General features: G+C 38.3%; 2 protein-coding genes across 4 annotated transcripts; one reads left to right on the forward strand and one right to left on the reverse strand.

Moving 5' to 3' along the window:
* Positions 1-17,247: 17,247 nt before the first annotated feature.
* Positions 17,248-24,270, forward strand: entpd6 (ectonucleoside triphosphate diphosphohydrolase 6). Its single transcript, XM_066697071.1, has 14 exons — positions 17,248-17,466; positions 18,166-18,498; positions 18,633-18,709; positions 18,873-19,016; positions 19,238-19,313; positions 19,967-20,002; positions 20,207-20,295; positions 20,819-20,898; positions 21,109-21,173; positions 21,976-22,077; positions 22,738-22,878; positions 23,007-23,063; positions 23,345-23,457; positions 23,549-24,270. The coding sequence occupies exons 2-14, from the start codon at positions 18,240-18,242 to the stop codon at positions 23,630-23,632; spliced, it is 1,323 nt and encodes a 440-aa protein (XP_066553168.1). The 5' UTR covers positions 17,248-17,466; positions 18,166-18,239; the 3' UTR covers positions 23,633-24,270.
* A 109-nt stretch (positions 24,271-24,379) lies between these two features.
* LOC136719228 (barrier-to-autointegration factor) lies at positions 24,380-25,822 on the reverse strand. 3 transcript variants are annotated; one of them, XM_066697077.1, is made up of 3 exons: positions 25,700-25,822; positions 25,066-25,196; positions 24,380-24,892 (listed from the first exon to the last, which is right to left on the reverse strand). In XM_066697077.1, exons 2-3 carry the CDS (start codon positions 25,189-25,191, stop codon positions 24,746-24,748), a joined length of 273 nt encoding a protein of 90 aa, XP_066553174.1. In that variant the 5' UTR covers positions 25,192-25,196; positions 25,700-25,822; the 3' UTR covers positions 24,380-24,745. The 3 variants fall into 3 exon arrangements, with proteins under 3 accessions (XP_066553174.1, XP_066553173.1, XP_066553172.1); XM_066697076.1 differs by lacking the exon at positions 25,700-25,822 and adding an exon at positions 25,493-25,643 and having other exon boundaries at positions 25,066-25,193; XM_066697075.1 differs by lacking the exon at positions 25,700-25,822 and adding an exon at positions 25,493-25,643.
* Between the last annotated feature and the right edge of the window lie 197 nt (positions 25,823-26,019).

The following is a 26,019-nucleotide window of genomic DNA, read 5'->3' on the forward strand; positions in this document are numbered from 1 at the left end:
CATTAGGAAAGCTGTGGTGAAGTTTTGAGCACTCAATCTCAGGTGTAATAATAAAACACCCAAACGACACACCTACCCCCCATTAAATAACACTCACAGCCTATAAACGCTATAAAGCCTTTTTTGACTATAAAACAGTTAGAGCATATCTTGATACATGCTCATCAGATAGGATTATCCGGGCTTAAACTAATCAGTAAATGTTTCTCTGCTCATTATTTTACAGAGAAGATTTTCAGGCGATTCTCCACCGCCAAGATTATTAATCTCTTAAAGAGTGTAACATCAAAAAAAATCGCTTTTTGCTCTAATTTTCAATGGCCTATGCCTCGTCACATGGAGTTTGTTTTACTAATAGACGGGCCATGTGACTCTGATCTAGATCCCTTCAGTGGGGAACTGGACCACCATCCGCAATGCCATCATAACTGGAGCTTGCTAAATAAGCCACATTTACATAAAACAGGGGAAAACAATAGCATATGAATAGTCGCACAGGAACTGAAATATATTTAAAAGGACATCATGTCAGTTTAGTTATTAGGAACTATTCAATTGAGTTTCTTTAAGGAATTGTCTATATATCTGACCATAATCCATTATATTTCCACTGATAAACATTCCATTTTGTTCTCATAGATCTAATTTATTTTATTAATAAGTGCTTGAATCACTGGTCCTGGTTTATTGCCCACACTCCACAAACACATTTTGGTAAGGGAGTGACATCAAAGTTTACAAATCAACACTTCTCTCTAAAAGGTGAAACCTAAAGTGTTTGTTACCCCCCTGCTGTAGATTATTTTATACAGGACTGTCTGTGAATTGGCCTCCGATGATTTAAATTCTTGCATTTCTGGATTCTTCTTTTAATTGGATAAATAAGTGAGCAGCACTGGAATTCAGTCCTGTGTGGTTCCATCCCACCCCCAAAGGCACCCCTGTGGTTTGTATGTTGTAGTGTCGCACTCTTGTGAATTGCATAGCGGAGAGTGATACCAGATATAGGTTCAATTACCCAATGTTCTGCAGCAACGTCTTTTCTGGCCTTCGCATGGCAACAGGTGGCATTACTGATGCTTTTACACAGATCTGCATACACATTTATGTATTGTGATTCGGTGACAATGCCAAACCGGCTTCCATTATTGGACAGAACAATGAAGATCCATACATCTGCCAGCTCAAGAATGTGCCTAGCGATGTGCTGCCTACTACTTCCTTGTCCATCACCCCTGGAGGACATCACAAATGTTCTGGTGGCAGCCATGCAGACCTCACTGGGGTATATTAGACCTTCGCTTGAGGGACAGGATTTTGGAAAGCTGGAATGAAGGCATGTCTATCAAAATGTCTGGTGACTGATGAGACCTTTCCTTCAGGTTCAAGTGTGGATGTTGACTTTTACACTCTTAATATTTCAGTTTATTGACAACATTTTGAAGTCATATGATCATACAAAAATAGTTCAGAGACTGTATCCCTCCTAATTCCCCTTTAAGGAATTGCTTTCAAGGTTGTTGTTATTGTTGTTTGATCATCAGCCCATCACTTCTCTTACATACAGGACCTCTAGGAAACTCTACTGCAAACCTTTTCTTGATATGACCTGTCGTTAAAGCTTAACATACGTGTAATCTGTATTACTGCTGGAAACTATTGTACAATTAGAGGTAGAAGAGAAATGTATTAATACTTTCCGTAGAAAGTCCACTTTATACACATGTTGACCTGTTTCCTAGTTCATTTTCCCCAACAAATCAGCAAATGCAATTTTCCACCAACTTTAAAATGATTTATGTCAAACTTGGCATAGTGTAATCTCTTATATAATCATAATGAAACAATATGATGCTGCCATGTAGATTGTAAGGTTTTGTAGGTTTACAGGGAGCCAGTGTCTCAACATGGTTTTGACGGTATTAAAAATGCTTAAAACAGACCAGAATTGGAAAGTTCGTCTAATTCCTTATTGTGATTTTAAACAGAAATGTAAAGCCTTCGAATGTACACATAACTTATGTTTTAATTCTGATGCTGGATTATAATTATACCAAGAAAGGATTTATCGATTACCGGAGATAAATAATGTACTTTCAGATTAGGTTTAGGGCTCTTAGCTCTTCTGATGCTTACCCTGATCCAGGATTGCAGGGCTTTAGTTATTCATTATTTTTTATATATTGTGTGTGTTTATTTTCCCTGGTTTGCATTTTAATTAATTATTCACAGTCGGAAAATACACTTTTCATTTCATTTAATGTGTAACAATTTCTTTTCAGCCTTCTGCAGGATTTAGTCTGATTGAAAAATAGAGCGCGCTCTTTTCAATTTAAACATAAAGGATTCTTGGATTCTCGACACTAGTACAATTACTAGTACAGGAAATGCTCTAGGAGTGCAGACTTATATGCACAGGTGAAAACAGAGGCACTTAATCTAAAAAAATGTATGTAAGGAATGTGAGGTTGATGTGATAATTCAACAGGACATTCGTTATGACATCTGTTTTCTTCATTTGAGAAATTTCTTCATTTGAGGCAATTCTTTAAAGCAGTTAATTGGTTACAGCTTTGCATAGCCTTTGCATAACATATCACAGTGGCAATTAAATAATAAGCATTGAAGGCATTGAGTAGTACATTTATATTGTAATGCAATAGTCAGGAAGTTAAATCCTAATAGGGTCCTCATTCTGCCTGGCACAGTCAGTTATCTTAAGAATTAAAGATTGAAGGGCAGAAAGCTTGATCAACATATTGACAGCTGGGACACTTTGTAACTTCAGAGAGGGACAGTGAAAGAAAAGAGAAAGAAGGCTGATAATAATACAATTAACCCCTCAGTATTAGCAGCATGGAAAAGTACAGAGACAATACACAGAGCATACCTCAACACCTCAATAGTATTTGTAATAATAATTCTGCGTTCTTCAGGAGGCATGCAAAAATACCTATAATAATTACAGTATATCAAGTCTGGTGTAGATTTGGATAAATAATACAATGTGTCAGAAGATAAATACTGACAAGTCAACTATATCAATAGAATACTAATACAGAAAGCAAACAATATCCACCTTGGCTTGTAAGAAAAGCCTGGAAGCAAAATCAACTTCAACCAACCCACCGATCGTAAATGTACAATCACTGGCAGATTTTCACTGGTTTAAGGCTTCATAATTTGTCATTAGGAGCAAGGGTGAAGTTGTGATTCAACCCTGGCCAATGTCAGTCTCACAGTGCGACAGGCAGCCGAGCCGAGCATCAGGCGGAAGAGTTAAAAGGCAGTGTTAGAGAGCTTGATGCCGACTCCCTGGAGGAGGATGACAAAGAGAATGAAGGGCCCTCGAGGGACCCGAGTGGTAAGTGTGCTCAGCCCCATTATGAGAAGAGGGAAGTGGCGGGACTAGTAAATACTTCTGGCATCACTCACTTTCCCAAAAGTACAGCACATGCCTATTGAAGCAGCCAACATTTAGACTCAAATGGGAATGGTGGGGTGCTTGATGCAAAAATTACAATCAAAGTTAAGTTCGCTATGCACTACAAATGTTTCATTGCGTTACCCATACAGTGCAGATGTATTTTTGAGGCAGATTCCGCAAATGTTTATTTTTGCGAAAACTTTAAAGTAATACTGTAATGATCCACAACCAATAAAACTAATTGTTGACATATTGATGCTGATAAGACATTTTAAACAATTTTCATACACAATTATTACACATTGTGTTAAATATGTAAAATCACTGGATATTAATTATACATTTTATTACCTTATATTATAGTTCACATATACCTGAAGTTATATTTAGTTTCACACACTCCAACATATTCTCAGATTTGTTATTTATTGAGTTGTTTAATTCAACATTAGTTTAAATCAACTCAAAAGTAAAGCTTTCTTTCTATGACTGTATCAGGGCTGTAAATTATAGCAACAGTCTCAATGGTGTCTCTTCCCTGTGGCTGAACAACCACAGCCCAGACTCAGCTCATACCCCTGGTGTAGCGTTCACTAACAAAGGGCACTTCAGACCCTGTGTTGTTGTTGTTAATTGTTTCAGTGGAATGAAGCTTTTGCAGTGGGGTCTTTTGTTTACCAAAACAGGACATGGACAACAATAGGATCAGCCACGTGTGACACCCCCCCACCAATCAAAAGGAACATCCTTCCCCATCTAAATATACAAGTAATTATTGCAAATGCACATGTATGGAAATAGCTGAAGAAGATTAACCTACTTCACATGTGTAAACACAATTCTCAGACTGGGATTAAAGAACATAAATGAGGCACGTTCCCTAATGATCACTGATAGTCTGTATCAGTCTTTTGAAAGCTCTTGGTTGTTTGTGACCTCTCTCCTAATTGTGCTAGCAAGGGGTGCTGTCAGGAACAAATCTGGCACTTAGATACATACAGATTAATTCCCTTCTGTTAGTATTAGGAGAATAATATTTTCTTATTTTTCAATTTGTCATGTTTTCACCCCACTTTCACCTCCAGTGGACGATCTGTCACGCAAACAAAAACAAACGTACAGATGTGTAAACTGTTTCTTTAGGGTGAACAGATGACAAAACTCAATGTTCCACACATTAGAAGTATGAAAATATCAGTTTTAAAAAGTGCCACAACTTCTACATTGATCACAATTCCTCCGGGATTCAAGATGGTGCTGTGACCTCTGCAGACACCTCCCGGAGCGTAGCCTTCGAAGGACAAAACTCCAAGCATCGCGGGAACACAATCGTTAAAGGGGCGGGCTGTACCCATGAAACCACGGTCCTTATTAGGCTGCAGCGTTTGGCTGAAGGTCATTAGGGGTTTATTGTTGTTTGTGGAGCTCAGTGGCTCATTAGGCTTGATTGATACGGCTGTAATGGCTGTCTCAGCTTTTGGATGTTCCGGAAAAATCTCCAGCAACAGGCCCGGTTGGTATGGACACATCCTGCAGCGAGCGGCCACAGACCTGCTGAAAGATTGTCCACTTCAATTAGCTCCACAATGACTCTATTATTTTTCTGCAGCATGCTTGTCTGATTGACTTAGGTTATTATATTGTGATCTCTTGTCCAAAGTGTGCTAATTAAAAAAGAAATCATCAAGTCAATTAGGGAAACTCTCATTAAGGAGCATGCTGTATCACAGGGGAAAGTTGTGTAAGCCAGACTCTCAACCGTCTTGAGGAAATGTTTAAAGCCACAAACTAATTACCCAATCAGAAGAGAGGCTCATTGTGTGGGAAGTGGAGCTGTTTACTCAGCAGGCCTACTAAAAGGACTATTGTGGTGGGTGTTTACAGTTTTTCCAGAATCCTGCTCTCTGGAGTTGGTGCAGTTATCATTTAAATACTCCTAAAACTATTTAAAAAAAAGAATAATTTAACTGATACTGTTAGAAAAGTTCATCGGCAATAACAGGAAGTAGACCTGCAGTTTATGATACAAATGCCTTTTTTATTCTTTGAGGCTGAATGTATGTTGTATTAAAGATGCAATTGTTTCTAATTGTTCATAAAATGAGTCTTTGAACACTTACATTTCAGCACAAACTTTTACAGTAGTGCTATCATTAATATAAAAGTTTGCCACTTAACTGTAGGCCAATGTCTCTTATTATTCAGACTGTAAAATGCATTGTGTTCTGATAGAAGCTCCCTGAATCTATGGCCCACAATGAATCAATTCATCAACTGTTAAATCACATAATGTTTAATCATGCAATGTAACAGTTTCTGGAGATAGTTTGGGAAGGACTTCTCGAAATAATGTATTTAAAATCTACTTGAAAAATAAGTCCATACAATAATTTTTCGTTTTGTAGAGTAACAGCAACGTGATTATCACTGAAGAGAGCTGAAACATATCTTTATTTTACTGATCCTCAGAATTCAGTTCCCTGTAGTCTCTGTGGAGGAACATAAAATAAATTAGAACATAAAATCCCATTTTGATTTAATTAATTACAGTCATATTAAAAAGCTTCCTTAGGATTAATAAGGAAACATTTCCCCTTTCTCTGCTTGCAGGAGAACAGATCACACATGGAATGAAGCATATGGAAAGTGTTATGGGTGGGATGAATTGGAAAGTAAAATTTACCAATGGATTAAAGAGTTATTTATGGTAAATATCTAATTTTTGCCCCAGCAATCAAAAATCCAATATTTCAACATTTAAGCATGATTCAGGATGGATCCAAGACTAAGCTGTGCTTAAAACTTTATGATTGGTAAAACATTTATTTTTATTTTTTCACATTTTCAGACGTACATGGTCATCTGGGGATTTATTTTCACTTCAGATTGTGTTTGTCATTAAAATTTTGAATAATACCTGTATCTACAGAAGGATTTACATGAGATTGCAAGGGAAAAAATATTGGGATTAATGCTAAGCACAGAAATATCTAGGAATAAACTATTTCTTCATGTGATTATGAGAGTTGAAACATGCTGCGGCAAGGCGATCTGCAATATAGCCTGTCTCTTGGTGCAGCCCCTGTGACAGATGTCTTGTGTTAACATTCAATGATTAAATGTCGTCGCCAAAGCCACTCCTCATCTCTGCGGCACTGAACCCGCTCTTCGGCACAATCTGTCTTCAATCTGCGCCTTCTGCTGAAAGCCTCCACTGTCACTTATTGAACGAGGCTCCAAGCTGTACCCCATTTCCCAAGGCCAGCTTCCAGACCGTCTCGGCAACAAGGCCAGAGCTGTGAAGCAAATAGTTTCTCCGGGAAGAGTTTGTCTCTCAGAGAACAGAGAAATACAGTCAAACGTGCCATTAGGGGAACCTTCTCTTTTAGATACAAGTGTCTCAAATGTGTTCAACTCCACAGACAAGACTCCAGGACCTGGGGTATTATCTCCGGCACCCGAAAGTGCACACGGGGAGACCAGACTAATCGAAGTGGCATCCGCAGTAATGCCTGGAAGCGTCGTCTTATACGCCAGTGTTCGCATGCCCCACCAACTGTGGTGGCAGGATTAGAGCAAATGGGGCTAAGAACAGATTGGAAAAGAGAGAAAAAGGAAAATAAGAAGAAAATCGGTTTAAAAAATGCAAACATTAATTCATGTTTCGACATGGAATTTATCCCCCAACCCCGAGGTCCGTTCAGAAAGGGGCAGGGATTTAAATTACATTACCATAATAAATAAATACATAAATAAATAAACAAATACATACAAACTGGTCAGTGTGTGATTTTATCATTTTCTTGTGATTTTCTTATGTAATCCAAGAGAAAAATTAAATAGGAACGAACAAATGCAAAATATATCCCTCCCCTTTAGTTAGTGAGCACAGATATGTAATTAGTGCATCAGAAACAATATTTTTTAAATGACAAATATTAATGGGAAAATAAAAACAATCCTGTAGGCTATGCCAGTTTGCAAAATAATGGTGTGTTTTTTTCAAATACAAATTCTGTTAAAGACCATCACAATATATTAGGCTGAGATTTAACAACAGTGGGATAATGACATCAATTTATATTTCACTGCGACCAAGTAGAGTCTCAGAATTGTATTGGTATGTCGGCCCATGAAGGGAGAGGAGCAACCATTTAATTTACCGGGGGGAAAACGCTGCAAAATGCTGAAACAAATTTAATTTAAAGTCAACTGTCTTTGAATCTTTTTTTTCCTTTCTTACAGGATTTTTACAGCTAATTCCCAACCATGAGAGTGTCTCACCTGCCAAGAGCAATCAAGCATCTGGGTGTGGGCCGAGCTTGAGCCCGGCTGTCAGTGTTTGGACGGCAGGGGCCACGCGTCAGTGAACAGAGCCAGGCCGCTCCGCCAGCACGTACAGAAGCAGCCCTTTTCCTGAGGTAAAACAGTTGCTGCTCGGCTAATTTGCTGCACATGCTTGGTGACAAGTTGCCCTTATGTCAACAGATGAACAGCCCAGTTCATTCTATTTAAAGCATTAAGGTAAAATCATGTGGCTCTCCAAATACGTGTTGTTTGAACGTCAAAAAATAGAATTGAGGGAAATCAGATTATACACTTTGTGGCTCTTAAAAATAATTAAATAGGTGAGTACATTATTTTATGCTCCAGACTAATAAAACAAGTACTGTGTATTTCTGTACATCTTGTGTACCTTTTTATTTTCTTGTGTACATCTTGTGTGTCTTTAATCTACCAATTATCCAGCATAGTGGAAAACTAAATTGTTGATTTAAGTGTTGATTTAAAAATAAACCTGTTGCTCTTTAAAATACCCCCCAATTAACTTATATGCAGGTGTTACCGAGTCTTGAAAGCATACACAACTTCCCCCGAGAACTGTTTTAAATATCCACCATGCTTTGTTGTCTAAAAACAGTTTCTATATGCTTTATATAACATGCCCTTTTAAAGTATTACACTGAGAGGATAAAAGGGTTTAAACAGGTTCTTTGACTTTTATTAGTCCTCATTTCTAAATAATACAGGTTCTCAATGAATACCATAAAATGTTTATTTTTCAATTTATCTGTTTTCTTGATGCGTAGCACACCAGAAAAGCTCAGGGACCCAACGGTATCTGATTGATTCTGCCATCACTTAATTTTGCTGCTTATCTCATTGTAGACTTAAGTCCAAGTTAACTCGGATTTATCTCTCATGCAAAAGCATTAGGAATGAGGATAACCGCTGCTTTGAATGAGTTAATCTAGTGGCATGTTAATAAGTCTTGTACTGGATTGCTTAATTTAAAAGCAAATGTAAACAGTCATTTGGCTTAGGGAAGGGACGAGGGCTCTGCATCAATGAATGAGCCACATTTATCTGGCATAATGCATTAAGTGATTTGATTTTTGTTTTCATTACTGATTTTCTGTCATCTTATTTCTATTAAGTGGAAAACAATAAAATTAACAGCCATCAAATGAGAACTCTCTGACAGAGGACAATAAATAACTTGACACTGTAGTTATGGCATCGTGTAGTGCCAGGCTGTTTCATGCTTTGTCAAATGCCGTAAGAAAGATTCACCTGTAAAAAGCCATTAAGAATATTTAAACCATCCAAAGCCTGCTCAGTCAATTGTCCTGTCCTTATTATCATTGTGGTTGAAGGGTATTGGAGAACTGTAGCTATTTCTCCATTTAGCGAACACGTTCAGACACGATGTTTACTGAGTTTTTAATCAGCTTTACCCTAACTTCTTCCCAAATCTGATTGAAACAGATTTACCAGCAGAATCTTTTTTATTAAGTTGTTATTAAAAGGTCATATAACTGTGACTGGGTTTGTAAAACTTAATCTAAGTAGGCGAGATAGATTGTTTTAGAGAATATGTGCCAGGATTAACCAAGTATGTTTCGCTAATATTTACAATTAAACATGCATCCATGACTGCCTGCTGCCCATGGTGTCTTCCATAGATCACTAGATGAATTGTTTTTTAAGACTGCCATTGTACGCCAAAGAGATTTATGACCCTGAGGCATCTCTCGCCCTCCCCGTCTTTCAAATCATGACTAAGAAATGTTAATCCTAGTAATTTTATTGCTTATACTATAATTTGTTTTCATTTCTCTTGTTGTATCATGAGCTTACTCATTGAGGTAAATCCCGGCTTTGAGTACATCAACATGCACAATAATGGACAAGACTTTCCTGTACATACATTAAGGGTTGGTTACATGGGTTGTATATATCTATACAGTATACATTTGTGTGTATCTATATATATATATATATATATATACAGTGAGGGAAAAAAGTATTTGATCCCCTGCTGATTTTGTACGTTTGCCCACTGACAAAGAAATCAATCACATTCCAAACTCTCCACCATGGCCAAGACCAAAGAGCTGTCCAAGGATGTCAGGGACAAGATTGTAGACCTACACAAGGCTGGAATGGGCTACAAGACCATCGCCAAGCAGCTTGGTGAGAAGGTGACAACAGAAGAAACACAAAATAACTGTCAGTCTCCCTTGCTCTGGGGCTCCATGCAAGATCTCACCTCATGGAGTTTTAATGATCATGAGAACGGTGAGGAATCAGCCCAGAACTACACGGGAGGATCTTGTTAATGATCTCAAGGCAGCTGGGACCATAGTCACCAAGAAAACAATTGGTAACACACTATGCCGTAAAGGACTGAAATCCTGCAGCGGCCGCAAGGTCCCCCTGCTCAAGAAAGCACATGTACAGGCCCGTCTGAAGTTTGCCAATGAACATCTGAATGATTCAGAGGAGAACTGGGTGAAAGTGTTGTGGTCAGACGAGACCAAAATCGAGCTCTTTGGCATCAACTCAACTCGCTGTGTTTGGAGGAGGAGGAATGACCCCAAGAACACCATCCCCACCGTCAAACATGGAGGTGGAAATATTATGCTTTGGGGGTGTTTTTCTGCTAAGGGGACAGGACAACTGCACCGCATCAAAGGGACGATGGACGGGGCCATGTACCGTCAAATCTTGGGTGAGAACCTCCTTCTCTCAGCCAGGGCATTGAAAATGGGTCGTAGATGGGTATTCCAGCATGACAATGACCCACAACACACAGCCAAGGCAACAAAGGAGTGGCTCAAAAAGAAGCACATTAAGGTCCTGGAGTGGCCTAGCCAGTCTCCAGACCTTAATCCCATAGAAAATCTGTGGAGGGAGCTGAAGGTTCGAGTTGCCAAACGTCAGCCTCGCAACCTTAATGACTTGGAGAGGATCTGCAATGAGGAGTGGGACAAAATCCCTCCTGAGATGTGTGCAAACCTGGTGGCCAACTACAAGAAACGTCTGACCTCTGTGATTGCCAACAAGGGTTTTGCCACCAAGTTCTAAGTCGAAGGGGTCAAATACTTATTTCCCTCATTAACATGCAAATCAATTTATAACTTTTTTGAATACATTTTTATAGATAAAGGGTTCTCATCAGGTCTCCTTGTTTCCCAGGGAGACAGTATGATGTTAGACCATGATATAACCAGCAATATAAGGGCTGTAAAAATCCACCACATGCATGATGGAATACCAATTTGTTTTAAAGAATCAGAGAAAATTGCCCCAAACAAGGAGCTGCCCAATATTTCCAGTCTACTCTTGTTAAAGGAACATATAATGCTAGCTGTCTGTCCACAGTCACTCTAATTCGCACAGACCTGACCCCAGCAATCCAGATGTTTAGAAAGATTGATCTCAGCAAGGAGTAAAGCTGTGCAAACTGTTAAATTAGATCAGCATCCAAAATTAACACATCTCATTATACTGTAGTTAAAGATGCAAGTTTAGAAAGCTAAGGGTGTCTGCCCATGTGGCAAGATGGCAGGGTTGTGGAGATGGCAAAGACTGGCTGTTTCTCATTTAATTTTAACTTTCTTATATGAGAGGAAAACAATGCATATATAACCAGTACAACTCAAATACTTCCAGTGGTACCAGAGGCATGGCTCCCACTTCAGCAGGCATCTGTTTCCAGTTTCTGTTTGCATATAAAATAGTTTTCTCCTTCACAATTTTTGCTTCCCGTCGTTTTTTTCCGGCGCACCTGAAAAATATTAGTTCAGAGGATTAGCAATATTTATTTATTTATTTTGATTTACTAAACATTCAGGCCGATTGGCTTCTGCACATTAAATTAAATTATTTTACATTAAATTATCCCATTATGATTATTATTATTATTATTATTATTATTTCTGCCACTCTTAAACATTATATAATGAATCCTTTCAGTATTACCTTTTTATCCTTTTCCTATCTAAAAAGTAACCAGCAAATGGAAATTGGATTGAAGCAAGATAATAATGCAATCAACCACAAATGAAATACCATGATGCTCTGTGACTGGACTTTCAAATATTTAATGGGATTATTGTAACTACACGGTCCTGCACAAATGGCTCTGTGGATTTTTCTGCAGTCTAAGACTATCGAAACTAAATGGTCCTGATGCAACTTCAATGAAAGTAAAAATAAAAATCTAGTGCACCAAAAGCATGAAGATTGCTACTATAGTTTGCTGTTAGCCCTGGCAAATATCTACTGTACCTATTTCTAAGTTATAACCTGCCTCAAGCTGATTATATACCAGTTATGTATTCAAATATTGAAATACCTTTATTTTCTTGTCAATTTTGTCCCAAAACTAGAGCAGATGTTTTCCATTCTCCTGTTTCCTCAAATAATGTAATTACTTTTAACATCTCACACCCATACATAGTATAAATATATCCCATCTGTTATTGTTGCAGAAATAAAACTTCAAATCATACCTACACCTCTGGGACAATCCATAAATTGAATTGTTACAATTATCAGAAGTGGGAACAGTTCCTCACTTACGTCTATGGGGCTGTAGTCAGGATTTGTCCATTAATAGGTTTACACAGCAATGGGAAGTGGTGTATTTATTTATTAATGAATCATATATTGATATTACAATTAATTCAATATTGTTTCCCCCCATGTGCTCACTTCCTACACAGTAATGTATTTAGTTTAATGCAAAGTCTAAATGAGTGCAGTAAAAAAAATATATAACTATATAAAATCATGTGACCTATGCAGGAAATATATATAGGTCATGTGATTCCAGGAGGATTATTAGGAAGTAATTTGAAAGACTTACGGGGATATAAGTCAGAGTAGGTATATTACAATCATAATTAATAGAAGATTCCACTTTCATCAGTTAAGACTAGGGTGCTCAGTGGATTAGTAGGCAGAGATGGACATCTGGAGACAGGACACTACCTCCAATTTGCCTTATAAAAGTAAATGAATTGCCTCTGTCTCTTCATTGACCACAGAGTGCACTTGTATGTGAAAGCAAACAGTCCAGCTGTTTCAAAGCATGATAATAAAATGGGTTATTCGTCTATAATAATAAAATGATTTCTGCCCAAATGTGCATCCAATAAATGTATCAGATGCTCTTGTATTATTTTATACAACTTAATAATAAAATTAACTGCATGTGATAGTACTTTTTCACCACAAATATATTACTCAATTTGTATTTCTCTGTTTGGTAGTATGCAGGTTACTATCAGTGATTGATTTAAGGTTAATATAAGAAGTAGTAGAAGAACACTGCAATACAATAAAACCTAACTGAGTATTTCTACAACAGCTGAACCGATCATACAGTGGAAATAATTAGACCCCTTATATGTAGATAAAAGCCCAATAAGGAAAAGACATACAACTGTGGTACAGGACAGCCTAAAAGTGTCATGTCATATGTGACCAACACGAATCATACCGGCCAAAACAAGTCTTAGGGGAGCACAAAAAACCATGTGGGAATAAAAAATGTCATACAGGACAAGAAAAAGTAATACAGGAGCAAAATGTGTCAGATGTGGCTAGAAACAAATCTAATAGTGGACAAGAAAAACATGTTGTCAAGAAAAGAGACAAGAAACAATTTTCTCACATGCAGACAAATTTAATCAATATCAATTAAAGCAGTGTTCGAGTTGTGGCATGAAAAATAGCAACTGTTTGTATTCCCTTGTACTCGTATGTTTGCTCACTAGCTAGAGCGACCAGAAATTGCATTAGTGGCATTTCTTTGACAGAGCAGAAATCAGATCAAAGAAAATGGTTTAATCTCATTGGATTATTAAAGGTGAGTTGGGGGCATTTTTGTGTTGTAGAGATAAAATTACAATTCATGTTCAATGAGATTTTCAAGGAATTTCACTTGTGTTCGATGAAAAGCTACTGTGGTAATAATGAACAATAACTAATTCTCTCAAAGAAGGTTTAATGTCTTTTTATCCCAGGGAAGCGAGTCCCCATTAGAAATAATAGGTTCTGGCTTTTCCTGGGTTAAGTGTATTTACAATAACCTGGAAGGTCTGGATTATGCACTCTTCAGTTCTTGAAAGGAGATTAAAGAGTTTTCGTATTATTAAGGGTGTACTGTTCGGGGCTTAGTCTGGCCATGCAGTCAGAAAACAAGCCATTAAATAGTAATAAAATGTCAAAAAAGCAAAGGTCTAATCTCACATGGCACGCTATACCTGGTAATTGATACCTGAACATTCATGTGAGTCTCTGAGGGCAAGCAATTTGAATTTTAATATTCACTACATCAAACATGAGCGAGATACAGTTAGATAAACGAAAGGTGGGATCTCTCCCATCCACAGCATTCCTCACTCCCTGGTTATCCAATTACAGATCAGTGAACATCGCAACGACAACGTAATCACAGTTGCGCGTCGACAGTGTGTTCTGGCATCAAGCCTTCATTGTCACCACAATCTGTAGCGTTATCTTATTTCTTATTCTTTGTGATCTATTGGCAAATGATTAAGCATTCAAATGTTTGCTTCTGTTATTAAATTTGTTTTGTTTTAAATGACCATTGTTGCTGTAGAGAAGATTGTAATAGGATACCTTTTCATAACCCCTGGTGGAGCAAACATGAGCGTAGGCTGTGCTGAGGGCCAAAAGATGTGGTACAGGTGGTTTAGTGTGCTTCCTACATAAATCCAGTAACGCCAATCCTATGCTAAATTGTGTTCTCTGGGCTGGCATTCCCTGTATGGGTTAATCTGGTACAAATGTCCTTCACATACAGAAATAGTCCTATTGTTTGAGGATCTAAAACAACAACAAAGAAGTATCATTTTAGCACATGTGAATTAAGCAAATTGTGGGAGGGATTAACGGGGCACCTGGGTAGTCATTTTCATTTTTCAGTGTTAAGACAAGTCCTACATTTATGCCTCACCTAACAACTTAGTTGGATTAGTGATCTTTTTCATTGAAAGTGACCCTTAATGACCTGGCGTGATTGTTTATAAATGTCATTTGTATGTAAATCTCGTGGCCGATTAGAATACACTCAGTGTGCTTTTATTGTTATTATCATTATTATTTCAAAAAAAAAATGTTGCTTGAGAAAAAGATTACCAAGCCATTAAACATGTTGCCTGACCCATTAACTGATAAAAACCTATTAAAGGCTTAAAGATTAATTTAAACATGTTGATGAAAGGTTGAGAGCACTACCAAATATCTCCTGATGTCTAAGTTAAGATTTCTGTTTAACTTTTTAATTTTTTTCAAAACAAATTTTTACTGAGGATAATATTGGACTGTCTAAAGCTTAAATAGCATAAAAACATATTTCCTTACTACTCCCAATCAGAATTCTATTTTAATACAGATTTTATTGATATTGGTTGTGATATAGTTAAATTTTTCGGGAATAGGAAATATATAAGCTCTCTTCCTAAAATAATATTTCAAGTCTGAGTTTGTATTTCAGAATATATATATATATATATATATATATATATATATATATACAGACACATGTGCCGCCATCTCACGCATTGCTTATTTATTTAGTTATTGGTTGATTTTTGGTTTACTTATCTATTCTTTTGATTGACATTACTAAGTCAAGCAAGATGTAATCTGCAAACCGCCACTTAACAAATTAATTGCACCAGACAATATTCACTGCAGGTTGCCTATGCATGAGGCTGCTGCCTTTTGTGAGGCGACTGTTAATGGGCATCTGTAATGACTGGTAGGTGTACAATAGGCTTACTCATGTGTGCAACTATTTGGGGAGAAGCTGTCCCGCCCACCGAAGAGACAGCAACAGTTTGGGCTGCGTGCTCCCAGCAGCTGTGGCCCATCATTGATAACAGATAGACCCTGTGCACAAGACAAAACAGTTTGGCTTTCCATGTCCTTGTGGCCTAGATAGAGACACACACCAGGAGCATATGGTCTTTTCAAGGCATCCATTGCGTCTAGAGCCGAGGTGAATAGGAAACTAATTTAATATCCGAAACACCACCGTTCCCCTGTGTTTGTATTCCCCAGACACCTCAATGTGGGTCACTGGTTTGCTAATATATATGTACTTTATGCATGCGTCTGTGTGGGTGTGTGTGCGTTTGTGTGAGCGTGTGTGAATGTGTGGGTGGGTGGGTGCGCAACATTGCGTGTGTGTGTGTGAAACAGACCAAGAAAACAGATTGGCCTATATTTCAAGCCTAATGATTGTTAATTGAGGTAATGAATAGAAAGCTTGAGGGGCCTGTTACCCCAGCCTGGTAGATTTTAACAAAACTATTAATTACTGGAAGGAGAGGTGAAGTGCTTCTGACACGAGTCAGCGAGAGCCAGACCAGCTGGTGCCATATTGTCAAAGGGACAATGTGAATGTAATTGGCTCCTGTGTCTTTCTTCAAAAACCATGGAAGGGAAAAAATGTGAGGCTTCTGAACTGCCAAGAGGTTCAGAGCATTTTGCAACCTGTTGTGCTCAGCTTCCCAACACGCGATATGAATTTGTGTGAAGGTGTTTACAGAAAGGGAATTTCCTATAGGATGCTCATTAAGAAGTTTTTCAGAGTGTAATGCCTTGGTTTGGATTTTTAAATTTTTTATGTTATTTACCAGGTTTTTGTCATTAAATTATTGTACATCACAAGAGTTACCTGCAACATTGTTGTGTTTTCCAAAGACTGTATGGTGCCTTACAACAGCGTGTTTTAATTGTTGTCTGTGTGTTTATTTCTATCTTAATATTAGACAAATGCAATCTCCCCGGTTAGCCACAATACTGAAACAAAAAAGAAACACCGAATTACAATTAATCAGATTAAAATACCATACATTATTAATGTATTAAACATAAATATAAGGCTTTTTATATAAATTGAACCACACATTTACATTTTAAAATAGCAATTCCACATTTCACCGGATAAATTAGCATTAATGTCTCCAGAATCACGTACATTGTTTTAGATTTTGGAGAATGTTTGGAGTATTTTTATTAATTATACAAATACAATACAAAATATAACAAACAAACAAAAACAAATCTAACAAACAAACTCTCCTGTGGCTAACTTAATAATATCCAATTAAACATTACAGATTGCATTTAACGTGACTAGCGCAGCTTCTCCTAAATAAAACATTTTCTGTCTCATTTAAGTTATTGAAATATGTTATTCCTTTAATTAAAATCTATCTGTTGCTGTTTCACATTCAGCAGATGCTATCAAATAAGACCCCAACAGCATATGCAAAAGATCTTTATTTCGACCTCCGTGCAGAAGTGTTTTATTTTGGATGAACAGCGCCCCCTATCGCATCACATCTGTCATATCAGTCTTGCTAGGTGACAGAGGTAGTTTTGCATATGGAAAATTACTATGTGCACAGTCTCAGGTTACTGGTTTACTAACACGTCGGCCAAAAAAATGCAAAGAAAACGTATAATAACAGCCGCACAAAGTATGTCCTCATAATCCAGTTCAACAGGAATGTCGGAGTAATTAGCTTTGCCAACGTCATCTGCCCAGCGGTGACGTAATCAAACAGAGACTTGCTCTTAGCTGGTCTTAGTTAATGAAAGACGTCTTTTAAGAAGCAGCAAAGGGAGGCACTTACCGACATTAAGAAGAGTAAGAATAAGACTCATAATGCAGAGGACACAGGGATCGGAAAATATGGACAACACAGGTTTGTTAGCGCTTTCAAATATCAAACCATTGTTACGTATGGATACATATCGAGCTTGCGAATCGAGAAACAATGTAACTTCTTCCACCCGGCGCACTACAGACACATGCCCAGCAGCAATCTGGATAGATAACGAGATAGATAGATAGATATAGGACTCTTTTCTGGATTTCGATTGGGGTCAGGTTGTCTTTGAAACATTCCCATCGTGTAAAGTGATTTCTTGTACAGTTGTATTAGGTGTAGTATTCATTGCAGGAGATGGGGAATGAGTTACAGCACTGTAGCCGTTCACGGTCACATGATTCTCCGTGGTGTGACACATGTTATTTCTGAAACCTAGTCAATCTGTCGAAAGACCGGTTTCATGGCCTTTCTGGTCCAGCCAGTATGCATCACAATGCAGCTTTACTTTCACAGTTTGTATTCTGGAAATGCATGTATCCGCCAGTGAGCAAAGATTACCCCTTCTTAAAAATGTGCTACATAGATAACAAATAAACTGTATACTAAACAAAAATCAGAAGGGAAATCCAGTGAGCTGCATGGGAGAATCAAGCTTGTATTATGAGATTTGGGGATCAAGCAGAGTCTTGTGCTACTGCTTAGTGGTGTAATACAGGTAGACAACATCTGCAACTTCATTCAAAAAGTAATGATCTTTTATTGTTTCCCCCCCCCACATCTAAACATCTGTAGTGAGTGCTGCGATCAGTATGAACTGTGCTTAAACCCGGGGCGAAGCTGCATGATGTGCCTTTTACTCAGGAACAATGAAGATACCAAAGTTGGCCAGCGCTTTCTTGTTCTTGGTGTGCCTCATAGCCTACCTGACCTATGTCAAGTGGCACATTGACGGCGTGAAGCCAGGGCTGTCCAAGGAGACGCCCGCCTCGGTGCCACACACAGATGGGGAGTGTAATCCTTCCCTCAGCGACATCGAGAACAGTCGGTTCCACTATGGGATCATGTTCGACGCTGGGAGCACTGGGACGCGAATCCACGTCTTCAAGTTCCTGCGAGAGGAAAATGGTAGGTCTCTAAGTGTTTCAAGAATGTAGCAGAAGCAACGTTGAGTGTCTTATTCTACTGAGTTGTTTATAACTAAAGTAAAACCATGTAGATTTTGTTTAATGATAATTTACTTTTGTTTTTTTTTGTGACAGATGCTACCACACTTGTAGAGGAAACATTCAAAGCAATAAAGCCAGGTCTGTCTGCTTATGCTGATGATCCCGATAAGGTAACAGATTTTATTTTTTTCAGATTTCGTCAGTTTCCTTTTTGAGATCAATTACATTTTTTGGTCAGTGTTATTTAGTGTTCTTTAAAAGATAGACAATTAAAAAAACAGTAATTGTAGTGAAAATATGTGGCATCGATTCTTTTTCTTGACCTTCCCCTAGTGCACATTTGGGATCATACAGCTGCTGGAAGTGGCTAAAAGCAGCATGCCTTGTTTTCTGTGGGAGAAAACGTCCGTGGTACTGAAGGCGACGGCTGGGTTGCGTCTGCTACCTGGAGAGAAAGCCACACGCCTGCTGGATAAGGTTGGCCTCCACACCCCTGCCCCGAGAGTGTCACTCCTAGTCTTTTTCTCCATTTTATGTATGAATATTGTATAATGGTGTGGATTTATTTACCCAAGAACTAGTTCCTCTTGTCTAAAGCCTTCCTATGTTTTAATTGGAACCAGTACAAGATGGAGTAGATGAAGATTTGTGTTAGCTTTTTGACTTTAAACAGCTTTGAACTGTTTTTGTTTCCCAAGGTGAGAGAAATGTTCAGAGCATCACCCTTCCTGACCAGAGAAGACGCTGTATCTATAATGGATGGCACCGATGAAGGTACAGCTTGATCATTTGCATCCGTGAATACTTATTCTCTTGAACCCTCTATAGTGAGCTAAAATAGTGAGACGCCAGAACAATGGCAATTTAATAATCACTTAGCGCTTCCCCTCCGCTTCTTTGGCGTTGGCTTTTTGTTTTGCAGAAAACTCCCAAGCAAGCGATTTTGATAAACCTCTTTGTTCTGCTCAAGGTTAAACTCTTCGCTTTCTGACTGAGTAGTATCCTTAATGACACGCTAAAATGTTTACTTTAATTCCATGCTTTCTCTTCTGTTAATGCAAGGCTTATTTTTTAAAGTACTGGTTTAAAGTTCCCACCAGACCACCTTTCTATTCACCACGGAGTCATAGTAATAATACTTGAGCGTTTACAAATACTTTTCTATGCTCTAGGTCTCTTAATGATAAAATATCTCCAGATTGATGCTTTGTCATTAAAATACCACAAGAGCACATAATGAGTAAGTCTGAGGAGAAAAGATAAATAATAGAAATCGTATTGTCGTATTGTCGAGGTTTTCACTGTTACAATTAGACCTACAATTTTCTGGCTTTAGAACCGAATGGGAGATGAATAGAGAACGTGTACAGTCATGCTCAGGAATAATAATAATGTCCCTTGATTTGACTTTTAATATCTCATTACAGGTATTTCAGCGTGGATGACTGTCAACTTCTTAATAGGTGAGATTTATTTGTATTGTTTAAAAGCCAGAGTCCTGTCTAAGCTATATTGATGATACAGGGTAAATAAAGAAACCAGACTTAAGTTAGTGGTTATTGTGTGACTTGGGGGGTTTGTTAACTGCCACTGGATTTGGTCTGTGCCCATAACATTGCTCAGCTCCGAGTCGAGTGCTGTAATGATTTTTTGTTCTCCGTCTGCAGGCAGTCTTCAGGGCGCGGGGAAGCGCACTGTAGGAATGCTCGATTTGGGAGGGGGCTCGATGCAAATCACATTTTCTCCACAAGATGAGGTAAAGCAGATTGTCGTTCCAAAATTAGATCTCTCCTAAACGCGTAAACTAACAGGATGCCTCCATCTTTGGCGTTAATCCTCACATACTAGCTTAATCCCAAATGCTAGTAAATACAATTTTAACAGTTGGACATTCTTGATAATAAAATAGGTCAGGCTTCTACATGGGGAGTGGCAGGCTTGGGCACAAATTCACCAAGGCCGTTCATTTTGCAGGAAATCGCAGCTTACGCCATGTTGCATTTAGTTCATCGAGTTGGTTTATGGACAGAACAGATTTCTGTCGATGTGTTTCTACGCTAAGGTACTGAAGACCTCTCCAATGTATTTGTAAATTGATAAAACCGTAACGCACAGGGAAAGCTTGTTAGAAAACCATCTATCAGGGTATCAGAGTTACTTTTTTATGCATAATTGTGCTAGATATACAGGCAGTGAAAGTGTTTTGATGTATATCCTAGTAGAGGTGCTTACAGATACCATAGAACTGTAATACCATCCTATTTTTATCTTCTCCCCAGAAAACAATACAGACCTCTCCTATAGATTATATTACATCGTTCCAGATGTTTAATAGCACTTATACACTCTACTCTCACAGGTAGGTGGTGGGTTTCAATCATTTATCACACATTAGACATTTTAAGGTAAACAGGGCACCTTGTTCTAATAATCTGCAAAGTGTCCCCTAACTTGTGTAATTGCATGCACGTACGTGTTAACAAAGGATTATCTTGTATTTTAAAATATAAAAGCGTTTAATGTTTCTTCCCCATTACAACATGGTTTCAGTAGGATTTCTTTCTTACAGCTACTTGGGTTTAGGCCTGATGTCAGCTCGACTAGCTGTTTTGGGAGGAATTGAAGGAAAAGCCTGTAAGTATTTTTATTAGATTGTTTTGTTGTCGTTACTTAACTTCTTGCGTTTCAAATGATTTCAATAAATAAGCCAATCTGTCTGCCTAATCTCTTCATAACGCCGGGAAGATGAATTTGTCGGTAGCCAGCTGTTGCGGTGATTCTAGTTTGTGCCGTTTCAAATCGCATCCATCCAATGCCCTGAAAGCTTTGAAGATTTAAATGTTAACTTAATTTCTAATCAGATTCTGTTGTTGATATTAAAAAAAAAAAAAACGGATTAAGTATTTATCTATCTTTTAAGACCATTCTGTGGTTTGACATGTCTGCAGTGGGACAGCTGATGTACTAAGTGCCACTGATTAAACCGCATTTAAAGTGGGTGTATTCAACCACTAGGAGGCACACTTGCCCCATTTTAGCAACCTTTCAATGTCAAATTATGGCCGTGTCCATGTTAACATTTTATCTCCTGACATTTTTCTTTTCATGAGTCTGAAATAAAAGTTACCTACGTGTGTAACTCTAGACACGGTGCACAGCAGATTGGCATTGTTCAGTTTTTGTTCTCCACTGAGCTATAAAGTGGAACTGGAGGGGAAAACAAACAAGAACTGAACTGTGACACGTCAAAGATAGCGAGAAGTTAGTGATTCGCACATTTCCATGCTAGAAAAACTGACATTTTAGTCATGCTTAATCTTAAAGAGTCTGTATTAAATCTATATAATCCGTAACAATTTGAAAGCTGATGGTGGAATGAGGCCGCAGAAATATTGTTCTGACTGCATGCTTTGTGACGTATTGCACGTTTCTTCAGTGGAAGAAGGCCAAGCGCTGGTGAGCCCCTGCCTAGCCCCCGATTACACAGACCTCTGGGAGCACGCAGAAGTGGTTTACACAGTAAAGGGACAGAAGGCAGGTACTGTGCAGGTGTTTATTTAAATAATTATATGTTTTTATGTGCCATTAACTTATGTTGACTTTGTGTGTTGTACCTTTTATAGCTCTTTTCCTGCTCTTGCACTTCTGTTCTTTCACAGTTGTCATATCCTGTTTTTTTTGTCGGTGACTGCTGACTTGCTGGATTTTGAGAGACTGAATAACACGTTAAATGATGTTTCCAGTTTTTGAAATGGCCTTGCTGAAAGCAGGGGAATGAGCTGAGGAAGTCTTGACTGTTGCACTGACCTCAGCGCCAAATGGTTCCCCATGAAGAGCATTGTGTCGATCTGTAACCATTCCTTTTCCCACTTTAGTTAGTAAGAAGGCTTTTCATTGGCTGCTCAGTCTGGAATATTTAGGTAGCAAGGCCAATAGCAACAGCAGGACCAGCAACAGCCAATCGTCTGGTGCTTAATTAGATCATTAGATTTATTTATTTATTTATTTTATTTCTGTAAGTCTTGTATTTCATTTTCTTCACAAAATGTAATTATTTTTTGTCCATTGATGTATGAAGAACAATACTGTTATTAGATATTTTGAGAGAAATTATGAAAATGGGGAATAACGTTTAAGTGTTCACTGAGAATATTTATTAGTATAAGTATTTCCATGTATTTTTTAACGTCTATTTCAGGAGAACCCATCTATGAGTCCTGCTACAACAAGGTGGAGAAAGTGCTCTATAAAAAAGTACAGAAATCAGAAGAGGTGAAAGATATGGACTTTTATGCTTTTTCATATTACTACGACAGAGCCGTGGAAATCGGCGTCATTGGTAGGTGTCTGGAATTTCAATGCCTTATCAGTTAACATAAGTACATGTGAGCAAATAAACAGTTAACAATATTTGACTGATCTTAATGAAGTGGTAAAGTGATGCGTTTGATTTCCTCCGCTCTCCAGAAGAGAAGACGGGAGGGTACATAACAGTTAATGACTATGAAGAGGCAGCGAAAAAAGGTTAGAAGCCGTTACATATCTTAATGATTTTATATCGACTTTCTCATGTTAGTAGTTTAAACCATTTATATTCCAGAAACTTTTTTTTCCCACTTTTGTTCAACCCATCCATTGACTCTTCTCATCTCCTAATACCATTCAAAACAAATTGTACTGCAGTCTGATGGTGTGTATGGATAAGGGCGTCTGCCAAGAAAAATAAAAAATAAAAAAATAGTAATAATAATGTATATACAATTATGCATATTAACCATATGTTGTCGTCTTTCTCTCCTGTTAAGTATGCAACAGTATGGAAGTCAGTCGTCCAAAAAGCCCATTTCTGTGCCTGGATCTAACATACATATCATCCCTGTTACAAGAGCTGGGATTTCCAAAAGACAAAATCTTCAAGGTAACAATTTAAAAAGAATAATACATATTTGACATAAACAAATTGACTGTGCTGAAAATGTGAAACGAAATAAAACTAATTTTGTTCGCAGCTTGCACGAACCATAGACAACGTGGAGACGAGCTGGGCGCTGGGTGCTGCTTTCCATTACATCGAATCCCTACACAGACACTGAGCAGAGGACTCGGGTCAAAGCCAAAGTGTCGGGAGGACTTGTGCATTTCTTAAACGGCGATTCTGGTGTGAGATCAACCTGGGAAATACTGAACCGATTGTAACCCAAGCTATGGTACTTTATGAACTGTAAGGACAGTATTATATGAGAGTTTGATGGCCTTTTTTTGATTGGTTATCCTAACAGCATTTAAATACTGCACACAGCCAATGAAGTCCATTCAACTTAGTTATGGGTATTTTTTATTTTTTTTAAAGGCTTTTGTACTTTTGCATGTTAGAGGAGGAATGTTGTCACTATATTTGAATGTATTGGGGAATGTGAAGTAAGGATAGCGTCTGCTTTGAGTGTTTATTGAATGTTTTTTTTATATGAAGTGGGTTGGATTTATATGAGTAGGGTTAGGGTTTTATTTTCATTTGCAAGTGTTTTGATTGATATTTGTGTTGATGTTCTAATAGGGGAAGAAAAAAAGAAAGGTCTTCAAGAGAAAGAAAAGAGATGGGTCAAACTTTTGATTTAGCCTGGGCCTTTGTGTGATAAGATGCTTGATATACAGGTGTTAAAATAACCAAAAAAATAATTGTTAAAATGGATTAAGTTGGTCTGGCAATATTGTTATAAAAGCTGGCATTATACTGGTCGTCTGTGCTTATTATACCATTTCTAATCAGACGCTTCAGTAAGTAATCCCTCAGTTTCCAAACAATTCCTTGACAAAAATTAAACCTATGCATGACACATTCATGTATTCCATGGCAATATATTTGTAATGTCGCTACATTGCATTAAACAGCAGAGCAAATCCTTACAAACAGGGCATTCATTGTCATCTCCTTCACTAAGAAATTACACACAATATACATTTACTCTTCACTTCTAGTCCTCATCTAACAAACTGGTCTTCTACATATTAATTAGTTAAAGATCACTTTTGTTAAAGCACTATAATATGGAAAGCTTCTGACAAATCCTAGGGCAGCATCTTAAGCTCAAATTACAAAAGTGAAAATGCTTTATTTTTAATTTTTAAACACTAACATTTAAACGTTAAAAGTTTGTGAAACCTTTTGTAACAAGCTTGACATAACAAGGAAGCCAAGGCCTCCGTCCTCACAGGAACGTATCGCACCACTCTTTTAAACACTGATAACATGAAGATGCTTGTCTAGTATTAGCTCCGCAGGCATCTTTCAGCCACTCTGTGAAAAGCTCATCATCTTGCTTCAGCACCAGGAACTGGCCCAAGACCACAGACGCCTGCAGGAGAAAGAAAGAGGAAAACCCAGTCTTGTCTTCAATATTTCATTTTAGGTTCAAATTATTACTAAAATGTAAGGCAGAACAATCCAGTTTGAACTTCTGCATCAACCTTAAACTCTCAGGTTCAAGTTCATTCGGGCTCTGGAAAGCTCTGGTGCCAGTCCACTTACCTTGTCAAATCCCTGCTCTTCCAGCTTCCTGCCCAGAACCTCTCCTATGCCAGACAGGGCAGAGACGGGCTTCTCCCCCATGGGCTCCGCAACGAAGTCCCTGTGTTTCTGAGAGGTGGTTGACATGTCTGCTAAGATGAAGAAACAAACAGCATTCGGGACTACACTTGCAGTAGGGGGGTTAGTCAGTCCTCCTGGAGCCTGTGTGTGTGTGTGTGTACGTCTCTCTCTGGGTCTGGGTCTGGGTCTGTGTGTGTCTGTCTCTCTCTCTTGATCGGGGAGAAATGCACCACACTGAGGACAGTGTCATGTCTGTGCAATCTGTACGAGCACACCCAGCACCCAAATACAATACAGCACCAATACAATTTATATTGAGAGGGGTGGAAAAAAAACACTGGAGTTTTACGAGCAAATATAAAAGCACCCGTGTGGTACGCGTCTGACTTCCACTCGGCGCGTTTGGTCCTCTTCCCCACCCGTAGTGCTGCTGGCATAGGCAACATCCCAGAGCAGATTCCCGTTATCCCGGGGTTTAAAATGGTGCCAACGCCACGGAAAGAAAATAAAAGCCTGTCCCTACTAAGAAACATATGAAGTTATTAAACACATGTGTCTCTCCTCACCCGCTTACCTTTCTCATAAATAGCTTTCTACCCTGGCCTGACAATGAAGAGACCCGGCTGTCCACGCCGGGGGGTCACCTGAGCTCCGGCTTTTATTGGGGAAGATCACATGACCCGCCAACGCGGTCACATGACACACTCATATGGCTTGATTTGATTTTAATTGTATTTTTAATTTTAAACTATTTTTTATATGTAACGGGCGCACTGACTGTCTGGCTTTGAACAAAACGCTGCATTATAACGTAGGCAGAGAGGTTATGAAAATGTACAAAACATATTTATATAGTAAATTAGCATGAAGACTAAAAACATCGGTTTCTGCAGT

This window comes from Amia ocellicauda, chromosome 23, assembly GCF_036373705.1.
Source record: "Amia ocellicauda isolate fAmiCal2 chromosome 23, fAmiCal2.hap1, whole genome shotgun sequence".
Classification (NCBI taxonomy): Eukaryota; Metazoa; Chordata; class Actinopteri; order Amiiformes; family Amiidae; genus Amia; species Amia ocellicauda.

What these genes read in the sequence shown, in the direction of transcription:
- LOC136719228 (XM_066697075.1), bottom strand. Translation starts at nt 25,571, where the DNA reads ATGTTGCCTATGCCAGCAGCACTACGGGTGGGGAAGAGGACCAAACGC. An exon ending in GTCAGACGCGTACCACACGG is followed by an intron (nt 25,197 to 25,492) that starts GTGCTTTTATAT and finishes TCTTCATCTTAG; the next exon opens with CAGACATGTCAACCACCTCT. An exon ending in AAGAGCAGGGATTTGACAAG is followed by an intron (nt 24,893 to 25,065) that starts GTAAGTGGACTG and finishes TTTCTCCTGCAG; the next exon opens with GCGTCTGTGGTCTTGGGCCA.
- entpd6 (XM_066697071.1), top strand. Translation starts at nt 18,240, where the DNA reads ATGAAGATACCAAAGTTGGCCAGCGCTTTCTTGTTCTTGGTGTGCCTC. An exon ending in AATGGATGGCACCGATGAAG is followed by an intron (nt 19,314 to 19,966) that starts GTACAGCTTGAT and finishes ATCTCATTACAG; the next exon opens with GTATTTCAGCGTGGATGACT. An exon ending in TATACACTCTACTCTCACAG is followed by an intron (nt 20,899 to 21,108) that starts GTAGGTGGTGGG and finishes TCTTTCTTACAG; the next exon opens with CTACTTGGGTTTAGGCCTGA.